The sequence below is a fragment of the Pterocles gutturalis genome, unplaced genomic scaffold, assembly GCF_000699245.1.
Source record: "Pterocles gutturalis isolate BGI_N339 unplaced genomic scaffold, ASM69924v1 scaffold15089, whole genome shotgun sequence".
Taxonomy (NCBI): Eukaryota; Metazoa; Chordata; class Aves; order Pterocliformes; family Pteroclidae; genus Pterocles; species Pterocles gutturalis.
In genome coordinates, this window is record NW_010135953.1 from 1 (window position 1) to 25670 (window position 25670).

General features: G+C 34.8%; 1 protein-coding gene across 1 annotated transcript in view; it reads right to left on the bottom strand.

Annotated features, from left to right (window-relative positions):
- Window positions 1-1042: 1042 nt before the first annotated feature.
- LOC104468101 (bromodomain-containing protein 1-like) overlaps window positions 1043-25670 on the bottom strand; it is a gene marked incomplete at its 3' end in the record, with an annotated part of 44235 nt that continues 19607 nt past the window's right edge. Inside the window, 6 exon segments of the mRNA XM_010082117.1 lie at window positions 1043-1170; window positions 2601-2736; window positions 18036-18524; window positions 21848-22108; window positions 22908-23220; window positions 24045-24173. Coding sequence (XP_010080419.1) covers window positions 1043-1170; window positions 2601-2736; window positions 18036-18524; window positions 21848-22108; window positions 22908-23220; window positions 24045-24173 — 1456 coding nt within the window.

Genomic DNA, 25670 nt, shown 5'->3' on the forward strand with positions numbered 1-25670 from the left:
TGCTATTAAATGTCATTTGCTCCTCCTTTCAGGCAACTGTAGAATGTATCCGAGAATAGAGACAGAATTAAAAGAGATCAAGGAGAGTTCTGAAAAACAAAGACAGGAATTCCAACTGTATTAAATATAAGACTGCCCAAGACTTGCTAAGATTAAGAAAAGTAAACAGAAAAAGTTAAGTCCTGTACAAGAGGTTACCATACAGATGATAAAGATACTGAACCCAAGAGTAATGAAGGAGCAGCTGAGAACAGATCAGCTGCAAGAAAGAAAAACAAAACTGATCATATGGGGAGGAAAGAACAGACCAAGGCAAACAAAGAGTCAGTGAAAAGCACTAGAAAGACATGGAAGAGCTCCGGACAAGGAACACCAGGGTGGGAGGGTGAAGAATTGTAAGGCCAGAAACTACAGACAGGCCTGCTAGGCACTGCAAGGCTGATGCCTAGCTTCAGCATGGGAGCACTGCATTATACAAATACAGTTCTACTTATGGAAGAGATGACCTACTTAAATCTTGTAATGAAATTAAAATACTGAAACAGGTGGAAAATGTATCACCAAAACATAGTTATTTCCCTAAAATTTGGTAAGTTATTATCCTCTACATTCCTAGAAATTCCCACTTCTTTCAAATTTCAATTTTTTCCTGAATCAAAGTAGACCACGTCTTCACCTTTTGTCAACGCATTTATGCAGAACAGTATTTGAGGAGTAAACCCTGAACCAAAAAGCCTGCCAAAATATTGACAGAACCATAAATAGTACTTCAGTCCAAGATTTGCTTGTATTACTAGAGTAGCTTGATCACTTTAAATATCACTTTTTTTATCAAAACACCGAAACCAGGTACAATTTTTTTCTCTTCAAAGTCTTCAGAGTCAAAAGCAGAAAACAGTAGGTTCTGCAATGCTGTCAACACCACTTTCAGAACACTTACGACCTATTTTAGCAGCGAAAATAAGAGTGTTAGAATCTGTCAAATAAATGCCCAAAATTACAGTTATACAATATTATTAAGAACATAATTGTTTATAGTTACCAGCTGCAATTCTTGCTGCTTTGGCATAGTTTCCATTTTCAATGCATGATATCAATTCACTTCGGTCTTCCAGTGTGTGTCTTCGTATAAGTGCTGGTTTACCTTTACCACACTTTGGTAGGCTGAAACTACGAAAGTATTAAAACCATTACTTGATAATTAACATTGTTCACTATAAATCAAGACTTTGAAAAAAGAATTTAAAATTTATCAGTACACAGTAAAATCAGAGCAGCAAGCTCTCAAGAAATTTTATATGATAAACTGAAACAACTATATAAAAGCTAAAACCCCAGATTATCTTCATGCACAGAATTGCCTGGTTATCAGAGACAAACAGTATGTAACTGCACCTCAGCTGCTGTACAGGGTATACATGTACAAATGAGAGATGCTGCTTTGTCTCCAGTGTTGCAGTAGATACTGGCCAAAGAGAAATGTGCTCCCTCTGCTCCAACAGTTCCACTACATAGGAAACACAATTATTTTCTCTTTCACTTTTCACTACAAATTCAAGTCTTTCAGTTGTGGAATGTCTATACAAAAAATAGGAATTTTCTTCTCTGCAGACCTGAGTTTTCTTTAAGAGTTCAAAGAATATGAACAGCAATTATTCTAGATCAAATCCTCAATGTATCATATTTCCAAGAGATGCAAAATTAAATTATCTTTGTTTCTGAAGGCCTGTTTGACATGAGCGCATTAACAGTATTACCTTAAACAATTTAATACCTATCTTGAACACATGAAAAAAAAAAATCTAAAAAAAAAAAAAAACCCTGCCACTCTTTAAAAAAAGAAAAAAAAAAGAAAAAAAAAAAGAAAAAAAAAGAAAAAAAAAAGAAAAAAAAAGAAAAAAAAAGAAAAAAAAAGAAAAAAAAAAGAAAGAAAAAAATATTTACCCTATCCTTGTGTATACCCCATGCTCATAGCCCAGGACTGGAGACAACCACCTTTTACCCAAAGATTAGTATAGTTTTGAAAGATGTGCACCATTGGTGATGGGGAAATATTTTTAATTGGTGGCAGAGGTGACCATTCTGACAGTCCTATCTTTAACAACAGACTTCACAAAGAGAAGGTCAATAGTTGGTATATGGGTACCTCATCACTGCAGTAACTAGCCAGTAATCCAAATCACAGACTGATAAACTACAGTTTCACAGGTACTGAATCTACCTTCCCTGTGTACAAGACACTGCTTTGGAAATTGCTTCTCTCCTCCCCTCACTAAAATAAACACACCTATTTTTAGTGTTCAGGACTAGGAAGTTAATTAAAACAAGACACTATATACACAAGCATGTATATGTATCTATACAGAGCAAGAGAAGCAGAGTTAAGTTTAAAGTGTAACTGCCTGGATCTGCAATAACCTAAATTCAACAAAAGAATACTAGCAACCCTGAAAAGTGTCTCAGATTTGACACACAAGTGAGAAAACTGAGATGCACTCTTTTTTTCCTAAAATTTATGCAATCCTCCAATGCAGGTCACAAGCAGTACAGAAAACTGACATAGTCAATTTAAAATTTATATGTCAGATTTACAATTTTACCTTGAGTTACACAAAAGACTGTTACTAGATGAAATACTAGATTCTGATGCACAGCGGCGACGAGGTTCAACTTTTCTTCCTGGAGTATCATCTAATGCTCTCTCTTTACTTTCATCTCCAAAACCATTTGACAGACCTACAGCATAACAAAAAAATACACTGCATCAAACTGGAAACTATACCATTTTAATTAACAGCTTTTTATATTCACACATCATATCATTATTGTTCTGTACTTCAAGTATTTTGATGTGATGAAGAAGAAAGAACATGAACATTAACAAAATATTTCACTTCAAAGCACAGTATTATAAATAGGAGGTTCCTGTAGTCAAGACTTTAAGGAAAGGACAGAAATTTAGGCAACACGAAAAAGGTGAAAATTATAATATAGGAAATGCCAAATGGAATATCAAATCAGTCTCTGCATGTAATATTTCCAACTATTGAGACAGTCAGGCTGTGGAAGCTGGGTAGGAAAAAAAAAAAACCCAAGAAAAAATAAATTACAAACCAGGTAGATTTACCAAGTCAAAACATGACTCATTTGAATACAGTGTTACAACTGTAAGTCAAAAAATAATGAAAATCCTTTTCAAACACTGGAAGTAAAGAGTGGTAGGGATTCACTCCTGATGCTATCTAGTTCTCCCTGAAAGTCTTTCCATTTCAGTAAATTCAGACTGACATCATGATGCCTGTTCTCTGGGATCAATAACATGCACATTGCTATTTTTGACTCTCCTTCCCCTGGCACAAGTTTATATATGTCCAAGGATATTATATTTTAATTTCCTACTTGTAATGAAATGTAACAGAAGGCTTTTCTACCACAAGTCACTGATTTGATGGGCTGCCACCAATCCTGCTCTGGGTTTGCTAATTCATTAACAGTATGGTTCTTATTAAGCTATTTCCATATTTGACTAAAGAGACAAATAAAAGAGGTTTAAGACAGCATTCTGAAGACTTTTTTGGAGGGTGAGGGAAGGTGGGGCGGGGTGGGTAGGAGAGGAATTAGGACTAAAAAAGAATCCAACACAGACTCCAGAGTATCAAGAGAAAAGAACTGGCTAAAGACAATGGTACTAGCCTGCAATCAGTCACTGCAAGCTGCAGACTGCAAAGAGAACAAAATTTTAACAGGAATTAAATTCTGAACACATTTACTTCCTTACAATAAATTACAGCTTTTACTTAAGGCATATGATAAGCATGCTTATCAGGATGTAAGAAAGAGCCACCCATCCCAGCCATCCCATTATCAGTGTCTTAAAGGTCAGCATGAATCTTTGTTCATTCACACATAGTCCAATAAGCTTATGTAAACTTCACATGCTTCTCCACAGAGCATTATACAAGACAATTATGGCACAACTCACTTTATTAAGTTCTAATTCTCCCAGTCTGTCTGCTACAAAGACCTCTGCAAAGAAGGCTGACAACTAAGGAACTTGAGCTTAGCAAGTTACTTTGTATGATCCAGTCATATTTCAAGGCACTTCCATAAACCGATTTAAGGGATTTCCTCCTCCACCCTCAAGAGACCTTCCATTTGAATTATCAACAGAACTTTAGAGTTTTAAGAGAAAAAGGAGAACTTATGCAATTGTCTGAAAGATTTATAGATAAGCATTCTCTTTCATAATAATTTAGCTGACATTCATTTCAGTGTCTGTTTTGTAACTCCTGTATTTGCCTTTGATTTCCTACACAAGAAAAAAAAAAAGGTAGCATCATCTTGAGTGTTCAAGCACCACATTACATGCTGTTGATTAATCTTGTTCTCATTCTCAGCAAGTCAGTACAAATAGCTGGAGATTAAGTAGGAGTTCAGCCTTAGAACTATGCTGAAATACCTGTCAAAACACAGTATGCTTCATGAGAAAGCTTAAATTTCCCTAAGAACTATTGTGGTACACTTCACACAGCATCTGAAATGAAAAGCTGAAAAACAATTCTGCAAAGATAAAAAGATCTCTCAGGTTTCTGCAAATAGCTATTTTTTTATTCTTCATCCTGTAAGAGCTATTTTTCAAGTGAGGTGTAGAAACTGTTTTGTTTTCATCCTGCCACAAGCCAGAGATACACAAGTTATCACTCAGGCATTTAGCTAACGCAAATCAGCTATCAGGAGAAACAATATATATCACAGATTAAATTTTAAATTTCAAGACAGATCAAGTAAATACTGCTACCAGAACCAGAGCACAGCTCAGGTTCCCAATGGACTAAGAAAGAGAAAGGAATTATCTGTTTATTCTTGTAAGAGCATGTATAAAACGTTTAACCATATGTATGTCAAATATGACTTGGCTACGTATTTCTATGACCATAAATTCTGTATGTATATGTACATCCAGGACAAAAAAAAATTAGCGAGTAGCTTCACATTTTGATTGCTTCGATCAGTTTATGATTGTGCTGCTGCTGAAATGGACATTTTGGCTCTCTCAGTCCCTTGCAATGGTTTCTTCTCATCATCACCACATCAGTACCAAGAAATAAGTGGTCATATAATAAACTACTTTTCAGCCATGCTCTGGGCAAAACAACTGTGTGTGATTGACTGATTGTTGATGTTGAGAAACAAGGGAAGCAACAGAATCATGCAACTATAGCCATGGAGACACCTCTCTGCAGTAGTAGTCCAGTCTTATACAGGTAGGTTTTTAAGATTACAGTAAGCAAAGCTTTTTCAACCTGTAGAATGGTTGCTAACAGTCACTAACACCCTTTTTCTGACAAACAACGAATATTAAAGTGCAAAAGAATTTAGAGCTTCTCAGACACATCTATCTCTTGCTCGTGGAAGTATGAAAAACAAAGAACGTGCAGGCTATCAGCAGGATCAATCTTCCTGATTATCAACCCCTGAATGACATGAGCTTACACAGTCCACGACTCCACTTTTCAGAAATTATAAGGAATATGCATTATTTTGAGAAAGGAAGACCTCAACACTTATTTTAAACAAAACACACTCAGATCTAGTCACAGATGCAGCAGTTCCGAAGTGACCTTCTTACTTGACAGAAAAATCCAGGCAACAAAATTTAAGTGCTGTATGGTATTACTGATGTGCAAAAAATACACACATATACTACATCTACATGCTATAACTGGGACTTTGGCTTTTTTTAGATCATTAAAAAGATCTTTCTTCCATGAATCAAGAAACACTTAATCTCCTGTAGCTACTAGAACAAGTGAGATTAAAGAAGATCCACATGTGCTTTAAAGAATTTGCATTTTATTGGCTCAAACGATATTACTAAGATGGTCAAATAACGAAAATCAATGGGAGAAGTAACTCATCCTGCTTTTGCTGATTAGTAGCCTGGGTAAGCCTGCAACAAACCTAGACGAGCTATTCACATTTTCCAAAAGCTCATTATTTTGTTAGATCAACTGAGCTTTCTCTACAGGCACAGAAAGAAACTTTATTAGGTCAGGTACTGAACTTGTTACACAGACCCCTTCACCAACATCCTGGACCGAGAACAACTCCCCCCCGCCAATCCCAAACATCAAACTAAAACCTTTCATTAGTGGATAATTCCTTTTTGTCTTCCGCCCTGTTCTTATGTTTCTTCAAAAGCAGAGGCAGAACTCAACTTTTTTCAATTAAAAAAAAAAAAAAGGAATTCACGAACAGTGAAGTCTACTATCCAGTAGGGTTACCACCATTTCCAGTCTTCAGCCCTAGATTTCAACTTACATAGAAAGTTTGCTGCTATGTCCACCATGGCATATAACACAGGTAACCATTTTAAAAATAAACAAATGCTAACAAACAACTGTAAACTAAGAACAACAACAACAACAAAAAAGTAAGCCAAAGATTATAAGCTTGATACTTTTTTCACAGGTTTCTCACTGCCCTGAAAATGCTATTTATCAGGGAAAATTTCAACTTTTTCTCAACAGGAGCAGTTTGTTGTTAAATTAAAAAAGTTTAACTGACTACCTGTATCAAAGCAAGTTAGAATCTTGTTGCCCATACAAAATTAATGGAACAGGAAAAGGTAACTCTGGAAAGACAGCAGAAGTTTGGAAAAAAATAACAGAGGAATGAAACTCAGAATAGTCTGAGGAGCAGTATGCTCCAGGGATGTACAAAGTGCTGTCACAGAATACAGAATTGTTAATTTTGGACTGTAATGGCATCTGCTGAAACAAAAATAAAGCAGCAGAACTTGTATAAAATTATTTAAAAGCAATTAAAACTATATTATGCATAGCTTTATGCAAAACCAAGCATATCCAAATGTAAGATGAAGTGCTGTATTAAAACCACAGCTGAAGAGCTAAGAAATAATGGAAACCATTAAATAATTTCAACCACTAAAAAGTGGGAGCATCCAAAAAACAACTGCACACAGCACACCAGCACTTACATAACACTACTCAGGTTCATTTTACCAAGCAAGGACTAATCCAGTCCTGACTTGTGCACTTACCCAGCACCAGTGACATCTGTCTTCATTAAAATACATATATTAAAGAAAATGTGTGTTTTATTAAAACTACATAAATGTACAAAAATAGGTAAAACATTTTTTGTACGCTTTACTTCTCCAAGGAAGATTAGGCTGGTTTTTGGGGAAGACAAGAGGATAGAGATGGAACATTCAATTAATCTGCTCCCTCAGAACACGTTCTGGTAATAAGAACGCTGGGACTGGTAAAAATCTGCGACCAATTTGTGTCACATATACTACAACATTTACAACTTTATAACTTACGGAAATGGGACAATATATTGAATGAAGAGCATAGTTTCATATATGTCAAAGACTTCCTCCAACAGTGTTCATTTTTTTTTTTTTTGTTTTAAGGATGGCTGGTGTCTCCAACATGATCCAAAATAATTACTTCAAATGTAATTGTCTTTCTGCGTTCCAAAATGATCATTTAATTGAATTCCATTCCATGTTGAGGATAACAGAAAATAATTAGGATCCAAAGAGATAAATACCCAGCATGATATTAGTTAATATGAGAACCTGGAAGACAGTGAAAAAGACATTAAGACTCTCTGAAAGGAAACAGAGCTTTCAAATAAATAAGCCATCCTCACAGCAGCGTCCACAGACAGTGAGAATGATCCAAGTGTTCCGCATATTCTAACACTAATACTCAGCTGAAGTTTCAAAAGGGGTAAAACTAGGTTAAGTGTTTCACTTTGATTCAGTTGCTTGATTTCAAGATTCCTTTATTGAAAAGGAAAATATATGTAAATCATTGAAAGCACAGAATACAACCTCCAAATGCATGATATGCATCAAGAGCATGGTTTTGAAACGTATCTAAAAATCCCTCCAGTGAGAGTAAGAGGGGGGATGACCCTAATTTAAGAGGATTTATATATACAAGTATGCACAGACAGGATAAAGGAATACTTTAAGGTAATAAATAATCAGAAGTTATTGTATTCTTAAACGCGCAAACTTTGAAAATGGGCATATTGCAGCAACAGGAAGGCATCCAAAAAGTTTTTAATAAGTGAACCTTAGAGCAACCCTATAAACGTCTACTTCCAACATTAAGTTCTAGAAGGGAGTAAGAATATTAGACACAATCCTTCTTTTCAGAACACACAGATGAATATCTGACCACATCAAAGTTTACAGTTCTTAAAACAGTCTTCAGTATGCAGACAAAATGAGAGCCAGTTATTCACAAAGATGATAAAGTTTGGTGTGAAGAATCCCATACGAAATAAAGCTTCTAAAACTTGCTTAAAATTTGGTCATGGACAAAGATCACAAGAAAGATCCGTGTGAGCCCATGAGGTGGCACCTACACACTAAACAGCAGCAGCTTTCAAGATCCTAAACAGAAAAATTTCATCTTTCTTGGTTCAAGTAACACATAATGAATAGAGTTTGGTGGCTCACCAAATAGTTGAAGTGTGATATGTTTCAGAAAAATGCTTAAGAATTCATCATGTAACTACTCATTTTCTTCAAAATCTGGGAATAAGAAGTGTCTCTGGCTAATCAGATGAGAGTCTCCTAAAACAGCTCAATGTGAATTACACAACAGAAAGGAAAACTAACCAACATTTAATAACTACAGCTACCGCAAGATAAGGACTGTCTGTTGCTCTTTGCACTACAACAATGGGATCACTGTATTGCAGGATGATTGCTCAAGATATTTTAAAATATACAAGTAGGAGGCAATGCTAGTGGAGGAGTCTGAAAACATTCCAGAAAAAATCTGAAAGGAAAAAAACAGCATACAAGCAGAAATGTTTCTCAAAAAAAAATTTTTTTAAAACTTCTTCTACAGAGTACCACCTGTTCCAGTGGTACAGAAATGTCTAATGACAGTAGCAGTATAGTAGAAAATGCCATTAAAAAAGTGCAAGCACAAAAACTTGAACTTAAAACTAACTTTACAAATTGAATTTAGTCAGCTCTCATTTATATTATTTGACACGTAAAACACACACAGATTATTGTAAAAGACAAGATTTAAGTGCCTGAATCACACGTAGATCAATGATATGTCATTCAGGATCCAAGAAATATAATGATTCTAGATAAAGTCAGAAATATTTAGGACCCTTTACTTATCTTTCCAAACATTTTTTCTGAATTATGCAGTAACACAAACAGTAAAGATCCTTTAAAAAAAACACTTTCTTATACATTTTCCATTTGAAGACTATTTTCTCACCTACCAAATCCCAGTATAAAGAAGGAAACTTAAAGAGTTAGTAAAAACCTAAGCCAATAAAGATTATTTTCATTCTCAGCTTATACCATGAAAAAAGCACAATAATTATTTATCAATATATTGCAGCAAAAACCTAATGCCTAGCAGTCTCTTCAAAGCAGCCCAGCAGGACCTACAAAGGCAGACTATCCTATTTCCTAAATGAAAATTACTTCTTTTTCTTAAATTATTATCTAAAGGATTTTATATGGAGCTTTTACCAACACATTTATTCTTTCTTTGAAAGTAAATGTTTCCCTGTAATTGTGAGAACACAATTGCTGGGTGTGGTGCCCAAAGAAAAGGAAACAGATGGACAGGTGAACTTCAGAGCCCTCTTACGTAAGCATGTCCAGCAATCCTCTCTACTAAAAAGAAAACAAATAATTTACCATTTCTTTGTCTTTTACAGATATTTAGAAGAGTTATTAATTTGTGTTTCATACTAGGACAGGGAACAGAAACCGAAATTTAAGTTGTCATCTGAAAGAAAGATGAAGGTAGATACGTTTACCAGAGATGACATACAGGGTAACACTGTGAACTGCAAGTCCTTGAATTAGCCCGTTAACTTCATTATATTACAGCTGCATTTTTGAACCTAATTTTCCAGGCCTTTTGTACCTTGAGAGGTTTTTCACACAGGAAGATGAAAACTTCAGTTGATTCAAGGCTTGGATCAGCCTCCTTTATGACAGCTTACACTGTAGTTGAGGAAGTGCATGATCTGAGTCCTTTCAGAGACCATAACATCACACTAAAAATTTATTCCAGCATAGCAAAAATTAACAGTGCTTGCAATCCTGAGACTGTCTTCCTGGTGTCAACCAAAGCAGCTGCAAAGACTAAACAAGGTGTTTCACTACAGTCAACCCCACAGTGCTTAAAGTGCTGTTAAGTGAAGATAATCAAGGGCTATCAAACACCAACATGGTTTTGCTACTTTTAGGCAGCACTGAACACAAAGAGTTAAAATAAGGCTGACTTGTATATTCACATCTTTGTATCTAATCAGATGAATATATAGCATTTTTTTACCCCCTCGGCCCTAAAATCCTTTATCTTCAACAAAAAAAAAATTTTATAGAACTTGGGAGTACTTAGCCACTCCTAACAGCCAAAGGCTAGTTCGCAACATCTGCTTTTGTCTTCACTCTTTTCCAATGACACGTTGTTAGAAAGTAATCTCTGAGTGACAGCTGTAATATTAGAGCTTTGGAGGGACAGGAAAAGGGAAAAGCAAAGGAAGAGGAAAAAAAAAAGGGGAGGAGGGAAGAAAGGAAACTCAAAGTGGGGGGAGTTGCTACCACATTAGGACAGCATGGCCTGACAAAATCCAAGTGAGAGCATGAAAAATGAACACTGTTTTGGTACCAAGAAAATAAAAGCAACTTTGTTTCAAGTATTTTATCTATTCTTGAGTAATACATGTGAAATACTTCCTTATGTGTACACTTCCTCCATGCACTCTGAAGAAACTATTTGTTTCCCATTGTGGTACCCAGACAAGGAGAGCTATCAAATTAAAAATGCCCCAAAACATTGGACTGCATGTATGACACTAAAAGAGTACATACTACTGTAACTACTCTTTATGGAGGACCTCCCGCTATGCATCTAACTACAAAATCTATTCTCATCTATGAGGAAAAAAGTGAAAAGGGGGAAAAAAAAGAAAACAGAAACAAACTCACACACAAACCTTTTCTGAGAGACATTCTTGCAGTCAGTCATACTGTGGGAACTGTTTCCCTCTCCCTCCACTCACAGCAGAATGAGCCCCTAAGTCACCTTCTGACTTCCAGGTTCAGTGCCTGAAGTTAGTGTTGGGAGTCACTAGGTTCATTTTTATGATCATCTATCTCTTAAATCACACCTCTAGGAGAGTATATGGCGGTCGGACTAGATGACCTTTCAAGCCAAACTACTCTGTGATTTCTGATGTTCCAAATGGGTCAAATGTAATGGCGATTTCATCGGCTCTGGTACCTTACGTACCTCATAAAAGGGACTTCATGATATCTAAGCCTGTGAATTTGAAGGTAGGTCATCTATACTAAGTCCCAACATCATGGCAAGTGTGTTCTTAACTTATAAGCACAGTGTGGACCTCCAAATTCACTATTTTTTAAAAATACCTTCAACAAATCCCACAGTTCTGTTTACCATCTGTACTGCACAGAAAGACTAGTGTTAAATGCCACAGATGAAGCACATAGGGGACTATGACATTTTATTTTTTACAAAGTCAAAGAGCTTCTGGGCCAAGAAACAAGCTAAGCATTGCAAAATAATGAAATGCCAGAATACAGTGAAAGGCTCCATAATCCCTGCAGCATCAAGAAAAACAGAAGGGCATCTACAAATAGGTTTTTTTTATTATTACACAAGATTCAGTCATACTGATCTTAGAAAACACAGAAATTGTAAGATGGGTGCTAATAACTAATATCTTAAAAATAACCCAAAAGATAGTACTTTCCAATAAATTAATAGACCCAAGAAAAAATCTAAAATATTAATGCATATTATAACTTATACATGCACAAGCGTTGAGAATGGATAAACCCCCCTTTTATCTAGTTGTTCATCAAGCCCCACAATTCTTGACTATGTTGCTCAAAATATCCTCTATTCTAATAATATAATTCAAGAAATAAGCAAAAGATTTTTATGGGTGAGGAATACTATGGTTCTTTAGATTAAATAAAACCAAAAGGAACATTCTGGTTCCAGAAAAGAGCTATGGTCAGAGGGCTGGAGCACCTCCCCTATGAGGACAGGCTGAGAGTTGGGGTTGTTCAGCCTGGAGAAGAGAAGGCTTCGAGGAGACTTAATAGCAGCCTTCCAGTACCTGAAGGGGGCCTACAGGAGAGATGGGGAAACACTCTATCTGGGAGTGAAGTGATAGGACAAGGAGTAATGGATATAAACTGAAAGAGGCCAGCTTAGACTAGACATTAGGAAGAAATTTTTCCCTGTGAGGGTGGTAAGACACTGGAACAGGTTGCCCAGAGAAGCTGTGGATGCCCCATCCCTGGAGGTGTTCAAGGTCAGGATGGATGAGGCTTTGAGCAACCTGGTCTAGTGGAGGGTGTCCCTGCCCATGGTTGGAACTAGATGATCTTTAAGGTCCTTTCCAACCCAAACCATTCTGTGATTCTATTCTCCTAAATATCATTGCAATTGGTGACTGGTACAAAATAGTATCCTTCCCATCTTTCTGCTTTATGCACTTTTTTTTATTCTACACATACTGCAAAAAACCTCTTATTTTTCAAAATTTCTGCAGAAATTAAACTGGGAAAAATTTTAGTAGGGCTGCCAGAATTCACGTCTAAAGCTTGAGCAGGCCAAATACAAATAAAGAAATGCAGCATTCATTTTTTCCCAAATTTCTCTCTTTAATTTATCTGATTTTCTTAGGAAATGGTCAAAGTTTCTCTGTGGCCTGTTAACTCACCAAAAAAAAACAAAAAACCACCAACCAAAAAAAGCCCCAAAACAAACAAAAAACAAAAACCCATCAACCACCAAAAACCCCAAATAAACAAACCATTGTCAAAAACAAGCACAAATGCACTAGCATCCCCCTCAATACTTTTGGTAGTATTCTAGTCAAGCTTCACACACTTCTGGCTTCTTTGGTCCTTATGGGTTGCTGTGCAGCCTGGTTTTATCCTGACAACTCAGCATTTGAGCTCCTGCTGCCCCCATTTCTCTAAACAGACAAATTTAACAAGCATGGGAAAAATTCCTTTTAGGCTTTCACAATCTCCAAGGCTTTGGGTTTTTTTGCATATACAAGGTTTACACCTTAAAATGTTTTATGTTTTGAAACTTCCTGAAAGCAGGCAGCTGAAGTTTTTGGACATCGCCAAGTGCTTGAACAACTAAATTTCACATCAGATTATACAGGAAACAATCACTATGCACCCAAGTAAAAAATAAAAACAAAAAGATTAGTTTTAATTCAAAGAATAAGTGCTCTGGATCTGTCAGTAGATTTAATCAAATTACTGCATTTTACTAATGAATATATGTATATACTATCATTCTTGTCTATGTTAACTAGAAAAGTAACTATGCCAATTTGTTTTTCACTCAGCACTCTCTACTTTACTTTGTTATCTACTTAGAGAACATAAGTTCTATTCTTAGATATGCATGTTTTACCTACATTTCTTCCATTCAGAGAAAGGTAACTGAATGTTGCATGTATGAAGCTTGACTTTTAATCAAATTGGCCTGTGCTCCAGAGAGCCAAAGATTTATTAGAAATCACGTACTGAAGAACTCAAAAACTAACCTGTGTTCCATTTTACCCCATATATAATCTCAATTTTATTTGATGTGATAAGGATAAAGTGAAAGTGGTTATTGCTACAACATTACATTATACCAAATCCAAGTGGAATTCATACACAAGTTACTTGCAGACAGTTCTAAAGTGTCATCAAACATTTTGTAGTGGTTGGGCAGAAACAAAGCCATAGAACCACAGAACGGTTTGGGTTTGAAGGGACCTTAAAGATCGTCTAGTTCCAATGCCCTTGCCATGGGCAGGGACACCTCCCACTGGATCCAGCCCAACATTTTCTAATAGATTTAACAAGCTATAATTAATTACATTTGTTGTATATTGACAACTGCACGCAAAGTATATATTAAGAAATTACAAATTCCCCTGCCCTCAAAACAAAATCTGTGCTTTTTTTTTTCCTGTCTAATTTGGTGATCCATGTTACAAATATTTGTTTACATCCATTTCAGTGCCTTGGGAAAACCTGTGTAGCTGGAAGCAAGAACAACACTATGTAAATGATATGTTTCACTGAAATTTTCTGTTACTGCTACCTAACCAAAAAATGATAGAAAACCAACATACTGCACCATTTGCAATCCTAATTCTATTATAAATTAAAGTGATTGCTTTAGGATAGTATATTCTAAATACTTAGTTTCTAATTAAAATAAAGGGTACCAACACAGTAACTCTCAATCACTATCCTGAATTTATTAAAACTTCAAGGTGACTGACAAAACCAAGAAAAACATGAAAATTTTATCTGAACATAACCTAGGGTTTTACATGCTCAAAAGGTATTTTTAAAAGAGTCATTTGTTCCAAGACTTTATCTTACCTATACACAGCTGAAAGAGGCAAATTTTTAAATGACCCGTAAAATCTACCTTATATCCACTAATCAGCTTTATTTTTCTCAGATGTAATAATTGCACTAACTGATTTCCTGATGAAAAGGATTAATCTCTGTAACAAAACAGCAAGGTAAGTACACAATGGATATTCTGAAAAGATCACTGAACTTGTCACAGTTAAGACTTGACATGCCTGAATTTCAAGAATCATACCTCAATGTCTGATGTGACCAAAATTTCCTAAATAAAACCAACCCACCTTCTTTTTGAAATTGCTAGATGTCATATGAAGCCAAACCAAGACACATCAAGTATGTATATATAGGAAATTTTTAAACACATCTCTCTGCTATGTAGTTGTCAGTTTCCACAAAGGAACTATGGAGAAAGATGTGCTATATACACCAAGTGATAAGGCCCTAGTAGAACACCACAAAATTAAAATTTAAGGTTACATTACACTATTACTTTGTATTTTTTAAACAAAAATTCGCATATAAAGGGAGATCAGAGTATTAAAGTGAACTGCTTTCAGTAAACTTTGAAAGTTAGGTCATGGTATGCAATAGTTCCCTATTTCTGAAAAAAAGCTATTAGTAATTTTGTCTATGAAAACTAACAACATATGGGACACCATACTGACAAAGTAGAGTGCCAATGGATCCTCCGTGTCTTTCTTGAAACTAACTGGCAAACACACCAACCCCAAATGTGATTTAAGCGAGCATAATAAAAGGCAGTCTATGAGAATAATGAAACATCAGAAAAAGTAGGTGTCATTTTACTTAACTAGGTAAGCTTTAATGTCTTCCTTTGAACTTCTTATAAGAAGGGGGGGAACACCAAGACTGACTAAGGTGAGGCATAAAACAAGGCATCCTTAAGTAAGGTCAAAAAATCCACATTATGAACAGGTGATGAACAGGTGGGAAAGAAAAAAACATGTGACAGTGCACCTCTTGACCACTTAAAAATTTCAATGCTTTGTATACTAAGCAAAATCCTTTTTAGTGACTTTTCCTACATCCACCAGAACTGAGGATATTTAACATTCATACTGAAGAAAACTTCAACAATAATTCACTTTCAACTACAGTAATTGCTCATGAAGTTGCTAGCTCACAAGAACACATGTAAGAAGCCTGAAGCACACCTTTTCTATCATGGTATGGTTTTGGAGGGAAAGGTTCATGTCAGCCGAATTATTTCAAATAAAAACATCTTTTACCAGCAGCATGAAATTAAACTTTTGTGAAAAATATCCATACAGAAAATGTTATATTACTGTATACATGAGCTCATTTATTTTTATCAGAACACAGACATCTGCATGAATGGACACCAGCTTGCATATGCTAAAGTAAAACAGTTCAACTGGTTTTAAATCTTGGAAAACATCTGAGGTTTGTGCTGGTTTCCTGATGAATCATAGCTCAAAATAGCTGCCAATTGCAAATTGCTTAAATTAGTGTGGAGACACAAGTTTGAAACTAACATGAAGAATAAAATCTCCAACGTGAAAGAAAAACGACTGCTTGCAAATGGAAAAAGAACCACAGGAATAAGATCTAATAAGCTGATAAATCTATAGGAACCATATATGCTTAAAAACGCACATACTATTAAAGGATAACTAGAACACCTTCAGGTGAATTTTATTTGGCTAAAACATTTCTATTCATATACACATTCTCTTCTTGAACAAAAAGTTTAAATACAAATGCCCCGTAAGTATTAGTTTTACATAAATTTAATTCTGTGGGTATCTTCAATAGCTTCAGGAAGAGGCTACATAAATGTATTTAATAATTAAAAAAACATTTTGACCTTTTTGGATTTTATTCCTTGTAATAGCCTACATATCACACTAAAAAAAAAACCCCTAGAAATTCTGAAATGCAAAGAGTACAAAAATTAGAAGAAATTATCCATATGGTTTGGTTGTGGGGTTTTTTTTTTTTGTTTTTAAGATAATTAAAAGCATATCTGCCCCACATACACCTAACTCCACAGAGAGAAAAGGAACAAAATGACTGATTTTAAATGTATTCAGAAAGATAGTAGGTTATGCCCTTTTTTTTGGTCAAGAATTAAGTCAGTTCTCCTACACAATGAAAACATTTTTTTTTCCCCAAAGAAACAATGTACAACATTTAAGAACTTTTTTTAAAAAGAGATCATGGAACTAGAGACAAATAAAAACAAATATTGGGTCACTCTTATTTGCTTTCTAGGTTTTGAACCTTCAAAATTAATGTCTTTTTCCTGTTCTTAAGTACCAGATCAAACCTACAAGCTCCTTCCAAGCTGTTACGAAAAAGCAATTAAAACTGGGGCTTTCCAAAGAGGTGAAACAAACAAAAATATGAATCAAATCTTAGCATTTTATTATGCTACGATTCCAACATCAGAATAATTTTCCTCCTCATTGAATAGTCCAAAACAAAAATGCCCCCCAAAAAACTCAAAAAAACACCAAAAAAAAAACAAACCCCAAAAAACCCAACAGTCAACCACTCCTCCTCTGTCCTCCTCAAACCACAAGAATACCCCACAAAAGAATACAAGCAGCTTTCAGAGCACATCTTCTCAATAGATGTTCAAATTAAATTCCTATATCTTTCATTTAAAGACACAAAAAGCACATGATGTTTTCATACCTGCATATGGGTTACCAACATGACAATGAAACAGAGTATTTATTTCAAAGGTAATACAAAAGTCATAGCAATGGCCATGGATAACATTAAGGAAATAAATTATTTAACTAATTTCCTTATGCTGCTGTTCTCTCCCTCACAAAGAGGGTTTATTCAAACTTCTCCAATAAGCAGAACTATGGTTCACTAAAAAAAGGTGTAATTAATTGTCTTCAACTGCACTGCACCAAAGTATCAAGATTGTTTTTTAATGTTCTTTAAAGAAGGCTCACTAAGAGTTTAATCTTACACTCTAGATTCAACTTTACATAAAGTGCAGAGACTAAAAAGAAGAAACACAGGAAATGTTATTGTACTTTGGGATTTTAACACTTCCATAAAATACATGGGTACACAAAGCATCTCATACAGAGTCATCAGGTTCATAACATGAACATACGTTTCGAGTAACACTACAGCAAAATTAAGTCACACATGGAACATGCGTTTCCCATGTTCCTCCCTATTTGGCACCATATATGAAGTTTCCATGTAATTTAACAGGAAACTTACAAAAAAGCAGCTGATTCACCTTTCCTATTGGTTGCAACAAAAGGAAAGAGAAAACAGCATAAAACAAACAAATTCCCCAGCAACATATGCAAACCCGAAGATTCCACTGCTAAAGTGAAAACTCTGAAAAAGTAAAACCTGGTTCACTATGTCTAACTGTATAGGGCCAACACAAAAATGAATTAGTAATTTTCTGAACTGTAACTACTCAGCTATGAGGAAAAACTGTTCAAGTGCTAAAATCTGAAGATTAATGATTACACGGAAGTAAAAAAATTAACAGGTGTGTTAACTTTTAAGATGCATCCATTCAAATAATTTTTGTAGCATTTACCTGTATCCAAGCGCTTTACAGGGGACTCATCATCAACCTCAGAATCTCCACATGCACTCCTTGATCTTTTCCTTGGGTGCAGAAGTGTCTCCAACCTTGGAAGGACTACAGACAAAAAGGTTTTGGTCCCTAGCTGTGGAGAAGTTGGCTGGGTTTCAGTGTTCTTTGCAGACTTTTGGGGGCTTATACTTTTCGATTTGCAGAAGAGAATGGATGTACGTCTGTTTACATCAGTTGATGACTCAGCTACAGCAGAAACAGTCGACTCATTGAGATTACTGTCAAGTAAGTGTTCTGGAGTATGTCCATTTATTTCTTTCTGAATGGAAGTGCTATATAATTCATTATCAAATTTTACTCTTTTGTAAAGCTTACTCTGCTCTGGATTGAGTTCTACTGGTTTGAGGGTTGGTGGTTCTGAATTAGTCTCCAAGTTTGAAGGAAGAGGTAATGCATCTGATGGTTCAAGTTTAGGGGGAGATTTATCTCCTGAAAAAATTATAAATAGAGTGTGATTTTTGAAAACCTGCAGTTATAAAGTCTATTATAAAACTCACTATAAATGTGCAGCCCACCAAATAAATTTTTGTTTGGAAAACAAAACATAACATTTTAAAAACAAACCTTGCAACAATCTGTCCTAGTTAGTAGTTCCTACTTTTATACTGGGAATGTAACGGGGATAGAAAAGTAGGTGTTTATAGTTTGTGTTAACAATTTACACCTGGATCAATACTTTTTACTTCTCATGCAGTTATGTTAGTTTCATTAACTAAAAACTAAGAAATCTACTTTTTTAAACAGAAAGTTGGGGTGGTGGATGATTATCTGTTAATTGCAATTACACTGCCATTCAAGTAAAATCTTTGATAATATACATTTTTATCTATTTCACCTTATCAATATTCACCTTACGTGCCTAAGACAAATTTTATCAGATAAGCATTTAAAATAAAAGTGTATTTGCAACCTGATCTACTACCGTGAGCTAAAATGTTTTGTAAAATTTACAGAAAGGCAAGATTTGCAAAGCTGTTTTACAGTTGTAGTTTTATCTACCAGAAGGCAAAGGAAAAAAAGGGGGGGTGGGGAAGAGGGAAGTCTTGCACCCCCAAAGTCATGCAGCTTTATTAGCCACTAGCTGGCAAACACACACTTGACAATGCAGCCTTGATAGGAGAAATCAGAAAAACCACCCTCTACCGTTTTTAATTCCTTCCACTTTTTTTTTTTGGTGTCTTTTGGGTTTTTTTTTTTTAATTATTTTTTTTTTTAAAAAAAACGTGATCACATCCCAGTCAATTCCAGTAATTCCATGCTGGGAAAAGACAACACAGATTTAACTGTGAGCATATAAAACTATTTTCAGTTTTTCATCCCAAATGATGGGAAAGAGAATAAGCATTCTACTGTTGAAGCATTCCCAAATACAAGTAGAAGGATTTCCTAACCTGTACTTATCAACTCAAAAAGATGTTAAAATCTTCCTTCTAGCTTCCAAAAGAATCCTTAAAAATATAAATTAGTAAGAAAGAAGACGCTTATTCTAGAGTAACTGCATGAGACCAACATAATATTTATGCTATCACATATAATTTTAAAATCGAGTTAATTTTTCTATGCCACCTGAAAAAAAGAGGTGTAAAAAAACCAAGGGTTTAAGCCCTGTATCTGTAGTGAATTAAATTATTATCTCTACATTGTTTTTGTTTTGGCTCAGCAATGCTTACTTGGAAATCAACGGCCTCCAAGTTCAGAAAAATCTCTGCCCCATTGCTTAAGGTTTAGTCAAATAGCATAGTTCATATTAAAAATATATTGTTAAAATGAAGTGTGACTATGCTCACGTCCTTTGAAGGCATACAAGTATTAGAATTGGTAAATATTTCAGGAAGACATTTAGAATGAAATTTAGTCAGATAAGTACATTTAAAGTACCACCAATTAAAAAAAGCTTGTAGTTTAGAAAGTTCATGGTAACTGTTAGTTGTGAACAAATTCTGATTTTCTTACAATTAATTAGAAAATATTCAAAAAAGATTTAAGCATAGAAAAACCACCTAAGAACTATCTAGACACGAAAACCTAAATTTCACCAGGTAATTCTGGTACCCTATTTTTCACATGATCAGAAACTGAAAACAGAATTGCAAGGAGGTAATTCACAGCTCTTCTCAAGTCAGGTCCTGGGTACAGGATTCTCCTACTTTCTTCCTCACCCTTCTTTTTGGTAACTTGTTTTCTTTACTCCTCTAAGTACCTCCCATTTCAGAATCAAAATTTGAACTAATGAGTGTTACTCTTCACTAGATCAGAACTGTTACAACAATGCCAATCAACTCTCGCTTATGCTCTTCATTACGTTTTTTTTGGGTTTTTTTTGTTTTTTTTTTTTTTAAATAAAGCATACTGTAACTATAAGAAAACAGCTACTGCTTACTTTTGGACTATTTTTGGACAACAGCTGCAATGAAAGCCTGCTTCATAAAAATGTTAAGCTACAAGTAAAAAAAGTTAATGTTCATCTTCTGCCAGAAACTACATTCCTAAAAAACTACATTCAGTAGCGTCATCACTTGAAGATTAAAAAAATAACCCAAGTTAAAAAAGAAAAAAAAAAAATTTCAAGAATATTTAGCAGCCTCAGAAAAAGCGTGCTGATTCACATACTTTTTATACTACTGTCTTTAAAATCTCAAGAAAGTTATATGATTGAAAAGCATTCTCTTAGTGGCACTAAGAAACAAACACCAAGTTGCTGTCTGAATGGCAGTTAGGGTCAGTCATTTTAGTGACTTCACCTTTCAAAAATTTTGATAGCATCAAGCTACACCAGACACAGTCTGTTTATTACCATGCTTCTTCCACTTTCCCTTTAGCTCTTTCCTGATCATATTCAATGCACTTATTCAAAATAAAACACATCTCTAACTCTCCTAAAGAAAAATAGGTTAGTTTTTTAGAGAAGAGCTAATTGTGAAACAAAGCAAATAGAACATATTTTTTAGGGAGACTAGATTTTCTTTGCATCATTTAAAAATGAGCAATAAAGACCTCAATAACTGATTTAATAGCTGAAAAAGCAAATACGATATTACTGAAATATAAAGTTAGGTCTTTCTAGTATATTGCTCTCATTGAAATCAATGGGAATTAGCCAGGAGTAGATGCAATTCTGAGAACAATGTTTTAAGGCGGTAGAGAAGCACAAGGGGAAGGGCTGGTTAGATACAGCTGACTTGATTCTACAACATGAAGTTTGTTAAGTCCTACCCATGGTTAGCTTTATGTAAAAAAAAAACAAAAAAACAAAAAAACAACAAAAAAACCCAAAACCCAAAAACCCCAAAACACACACAAACCCAAACCTACCCCCCACCCTCTTCAGAGTCTGGAGTAGAGAATTAAAAAAGCTACAAAAGACAGTACAATGGCCGGAGTTCTCAGCACCACTGACCTAGGCCCACATGATCCCTAATACATATTTTAGCATTTAAATGTATTTCTGAAAGTACAAAGATGTTTTCCACTCAGGCATTTCTCATTCCTTTCTGTATGAGATTGATTGTACTTTCATTTTTTAACATGTAAGTTTTTAAAAAGTCTTGCTACTGTGAAAAATAGCAGAGGGAGGTTTTGCTTAAAAAAATCACTCTCACATTCTTAAAATACTTGTTGTGATTAAGTGCCTATCTGTCCATTAAAAAAAAATGAATATAATATTCATTTATTACACTCTAACTCACACAATTAAAATACCTGACTGAACAGGTTCAGAACAGTACTGTTTTAAACATGGTTTAAAATCTTACCTTCTTCTTCTCCATCTTGTTCTAATCCTGCACTTTCTTCTTCAAAACTTCCAATACCTGATTCTATTTGAGGAGCTTGGTTGTGTTGCTGACTTAATTTGTTGCGAATAATGCTGATTTCTTTCTTTAACAGCTTTGCTCTTTTGCTCCTTGACCCACTGGATTTCATTGCACAGGTGAGATCAAGTTTTTCTAGCAACTCTCTCAGCTGTTCTTCCAAGGACATATGCGCTCTATTTGCAGGATTCAGTAACCGATCCACTGAAGTCAAAATACATATAATTGAAAATGTATTAAGTGTTTCCCAGAATATATCCCAAAATAGTAATACCAACAGGAGGAAAAAAAAAATTTGCTTGCCAGAATTAAAAAGCGTCATGAAAAAGCTACTTAGATTACAGTCTTAGTAACTTCACCGCCACCAGTGAAGAAATGTTGAAACAAACTCCTACTATATAATTTCTATTCTTCTTGATCAGCATTTTACTCAAGAAAAGGAAGTAGCAGAGTAAAGAATTAAAAGGTCAGAAGAAAGACATAATTAATCCTTCCCAGCCTAACAGTTTATTACCTTCTTGCTAAAGAGAAGGGCAATATTATGGTTATAAAATAAATGTGTTAATAGTTCTCTTTTATTGCCAAAACCTCAGAAAAGGGATACGTCCATCAAAATAAGTAATTCTAACTCCTAGTTCTACAAACATGCTTGATTTTTTTATTCATTAGGTTATTTAAGAATGTGCTTAGGTTTATGCATACCAATAATCATTGTCCATGACTTACAAGCATATACAATCACATGAAAGATTAAAAAACCTTTTTCATGTATCTTGTTAAATTAGGCTCTGGCATCGTCAAAATGAGAAATCTCAGTAACACTGTTTTCTAATGACCGATCTAGTAGAATAGAAACACTTGAATCTTTCAAGTAATATTTTTAATGGGGGTGTGTGGAAATCTAGTCAAACTTAACAGCAACTATCTTTAAAATCTGTATGAAATGTACACACTGTGTGTAATGAAAAATAAAACTTTTAAAAAAAATCCAAAACCATCTTACCATCCTCCCAAGAGAAAGGCTGAGGTGACTCAAGTTTAGGCCGTTCAGGTAAATGCATTCCAGTTTCATTATTATAACCGATTCCTTCAGCATCTCGCCTAGCTTGCCTGAGAACTACACCTCCTTGATCTCTTAACCGCACTGCAGCTCTATAGAATATTGTATCTTTTGCATTGTATTTCATACAGTTATCTATTATAAGATTGAAGTCTTCTTCAAACTCACTGAGGTTTTTATAGCCTTGAGCATCTAACCGTTTTCGCATGGTAGAGAAATCCATAGGATGTTTAATATGATCCAAATAGTCTGGAACCTTTGAATAAATATTTAAAATATGAATGGGTAAAATTATCTTATTACACACAAACTAACATCACTATTAATTGATCCACAGTTTCTAAAATATTTTGTAACACCTCAAGTCAAGAACTTCAAAATGTGGCTTCGAATTGCAGATCTTGATATTGCAAACATTTGCACACCAACAGAAGTTTACGTATTACAAGATTCTGCACCTTAGGAAACAAGCTGGAGCTCTACTAACAGATGCTGAAATTAGGTTTTTAGAATTCTGTGGGTTTATGTACATATTATACATGTATTTATGCATAAGCATACTTACAAATGTATTCATACATTTCTATAATAAATACATGTGTATGTAGTAGATGCACACTTGTATACATATACAATTTATACAGACATGTATACACATCTACATCTTATTTACACATATGTATAAATGTGCTGTGTATGTATGCACACATACATGTCCATTCTAAGTTTATCTGGTTTCCCACTGAATTAAAAGTAATTTCACCTGCAAGTAAGAACATGGTATCCACATTTCAATTCAATTCAATTTCAGTTTTTAACCCTTCCAGTTTGCTTTCTCAAATAATTTTATCGCAGAAGTTCAATATGTACCCATGTCATTCCGTGCAAGTATTTCCCAGAAATTATTTTGGTAAAGGAGCATACAGAGACTTTCGTAACAGCAAGTCATAACTTATAACGAAAATTATCAGAAGAGAGATCAAAAGGTAACACTGCTCCCAGCTCTGCATACAATGACTTGTTGTACTCAAGTGCCACCAAGTCATATCTAAACATATGGAAATATAGATTAAAGTATACCTCTTTAAGGTTCACTGGCTGAGCAAATATACGAGCAGTATCCTTTTCCTGCAGCTGATCCAGAACCGATCGCAGAAGTACAGTGAATGGAGTAAGCTGAAGTTCCATAGCAACCTGCTCAATCTTCACCTAAAGAAGTAATAATTATCCAACTGAGCATTTTTCTTTAAGATACTGTTTTAAAGTTGTTTTGCAGCAATAGTAAAGTACTTTAGGTATAAAACACAACATAAATATCCTTTAAGTAAATGAGTTCAATGCTATTTTCAATATCAGCTGACATTTGTCTGGCATACATTTTCAGATGATGACTTTATAAGAAAAATCATTCTCATCCCTTCATTGTAGATTAAACTTCAGCTCCAGCTTCTCAGAACTCAAATTCACATTTTATCTATAAATTAGTTTTGTTCCATTTTAAAACTGTATTTCTTTTATTTGAAAAGATGTTACACAAGAACAGCTTCATATTTTGCCAACAACATGAGAATCAAAACAAGAATTTAAAGGCAACATGTTTAAAATTAAATTTCAGTTGTTGTGCCATGTTCAAAGTGTAAAAAGAGAATCTGATTAACATTTACAGGCTACAGAAGACCAAAACAAAGAGTAATTTTAAGGATGATGTTCTATGTAAATTACAAGAAAATATTTTTTAAAAAACCAGAACCAACATAATCTTTAAATACTTGATCATCCTTTAGAATTTTGCTTATTTTTGACAATATTACAACTCCTCTATGGTTCTATTATCAGTTCATTTAAAGACTTCTCAAAACTGAAACAGTATTGTTACGGCAAAAATAAATTCTTAATGACACATTAATAGTGTGTGTGCATACAGACAACACAAACATGTAAACAAAGTATACACACACAAAAAATACATGTCTATAAATAATAATACATAATACATGCGTATAGCAAGTGGATGTCCAGAAATGCTGCGTGGAACTCCAGAAAGTGCTCAGGAATTACAAACTATAGTAGCTTGCAATGAATATTTACAGCTTGCAAAAAGTAAAAATTGAATGTTGTTTTTAATAATAAGGATAATTAAAGACTCGTAAGAGGAAACATTTTGCTTTCACATATCTGCATCATCACTTCCTCAAATCTCTTCTCCCAGCAACGTTAGCTATAGAAAGTCATAGGACTTAGATGCAGTTTTTTTTCTTTTTTTGGTGACAGAAGAATAGAAGTTCTACTCAACACAGGTACATGTATTGGGAAAACGTGAAGAGATCACATTTCCTATAGCACTTCTGAAAGCAATTGTCTTTGCAAGTCTAACAGAATGGCTTGTTAAATAATTTCTCTCCACCAATGCGCACAGCATGGGCAACAAAAAGGAGGATTTGGAAGCCACTGTGCTGCTAGAAAGCTACAGCCTAGCTGTCACTACTGAAACCTGGTGAGACGAATCCCACGACAGGAGTGAGGCTATCCATGGCTAGAGGCTGTTCGGAAGGGACAGGCAAGGAAGGAGAGGCTGAGGAGGTACCCTCTACACCAAGAAATGGATAGAGTGTGAAGAGCTATCTCTGAAGAATAGCCGTGAGGAAGTTGAAAGCTTACGGGTAAGTATTAGAGACTGAGGCAACAAAGGGAACCTTGTGATTGGTG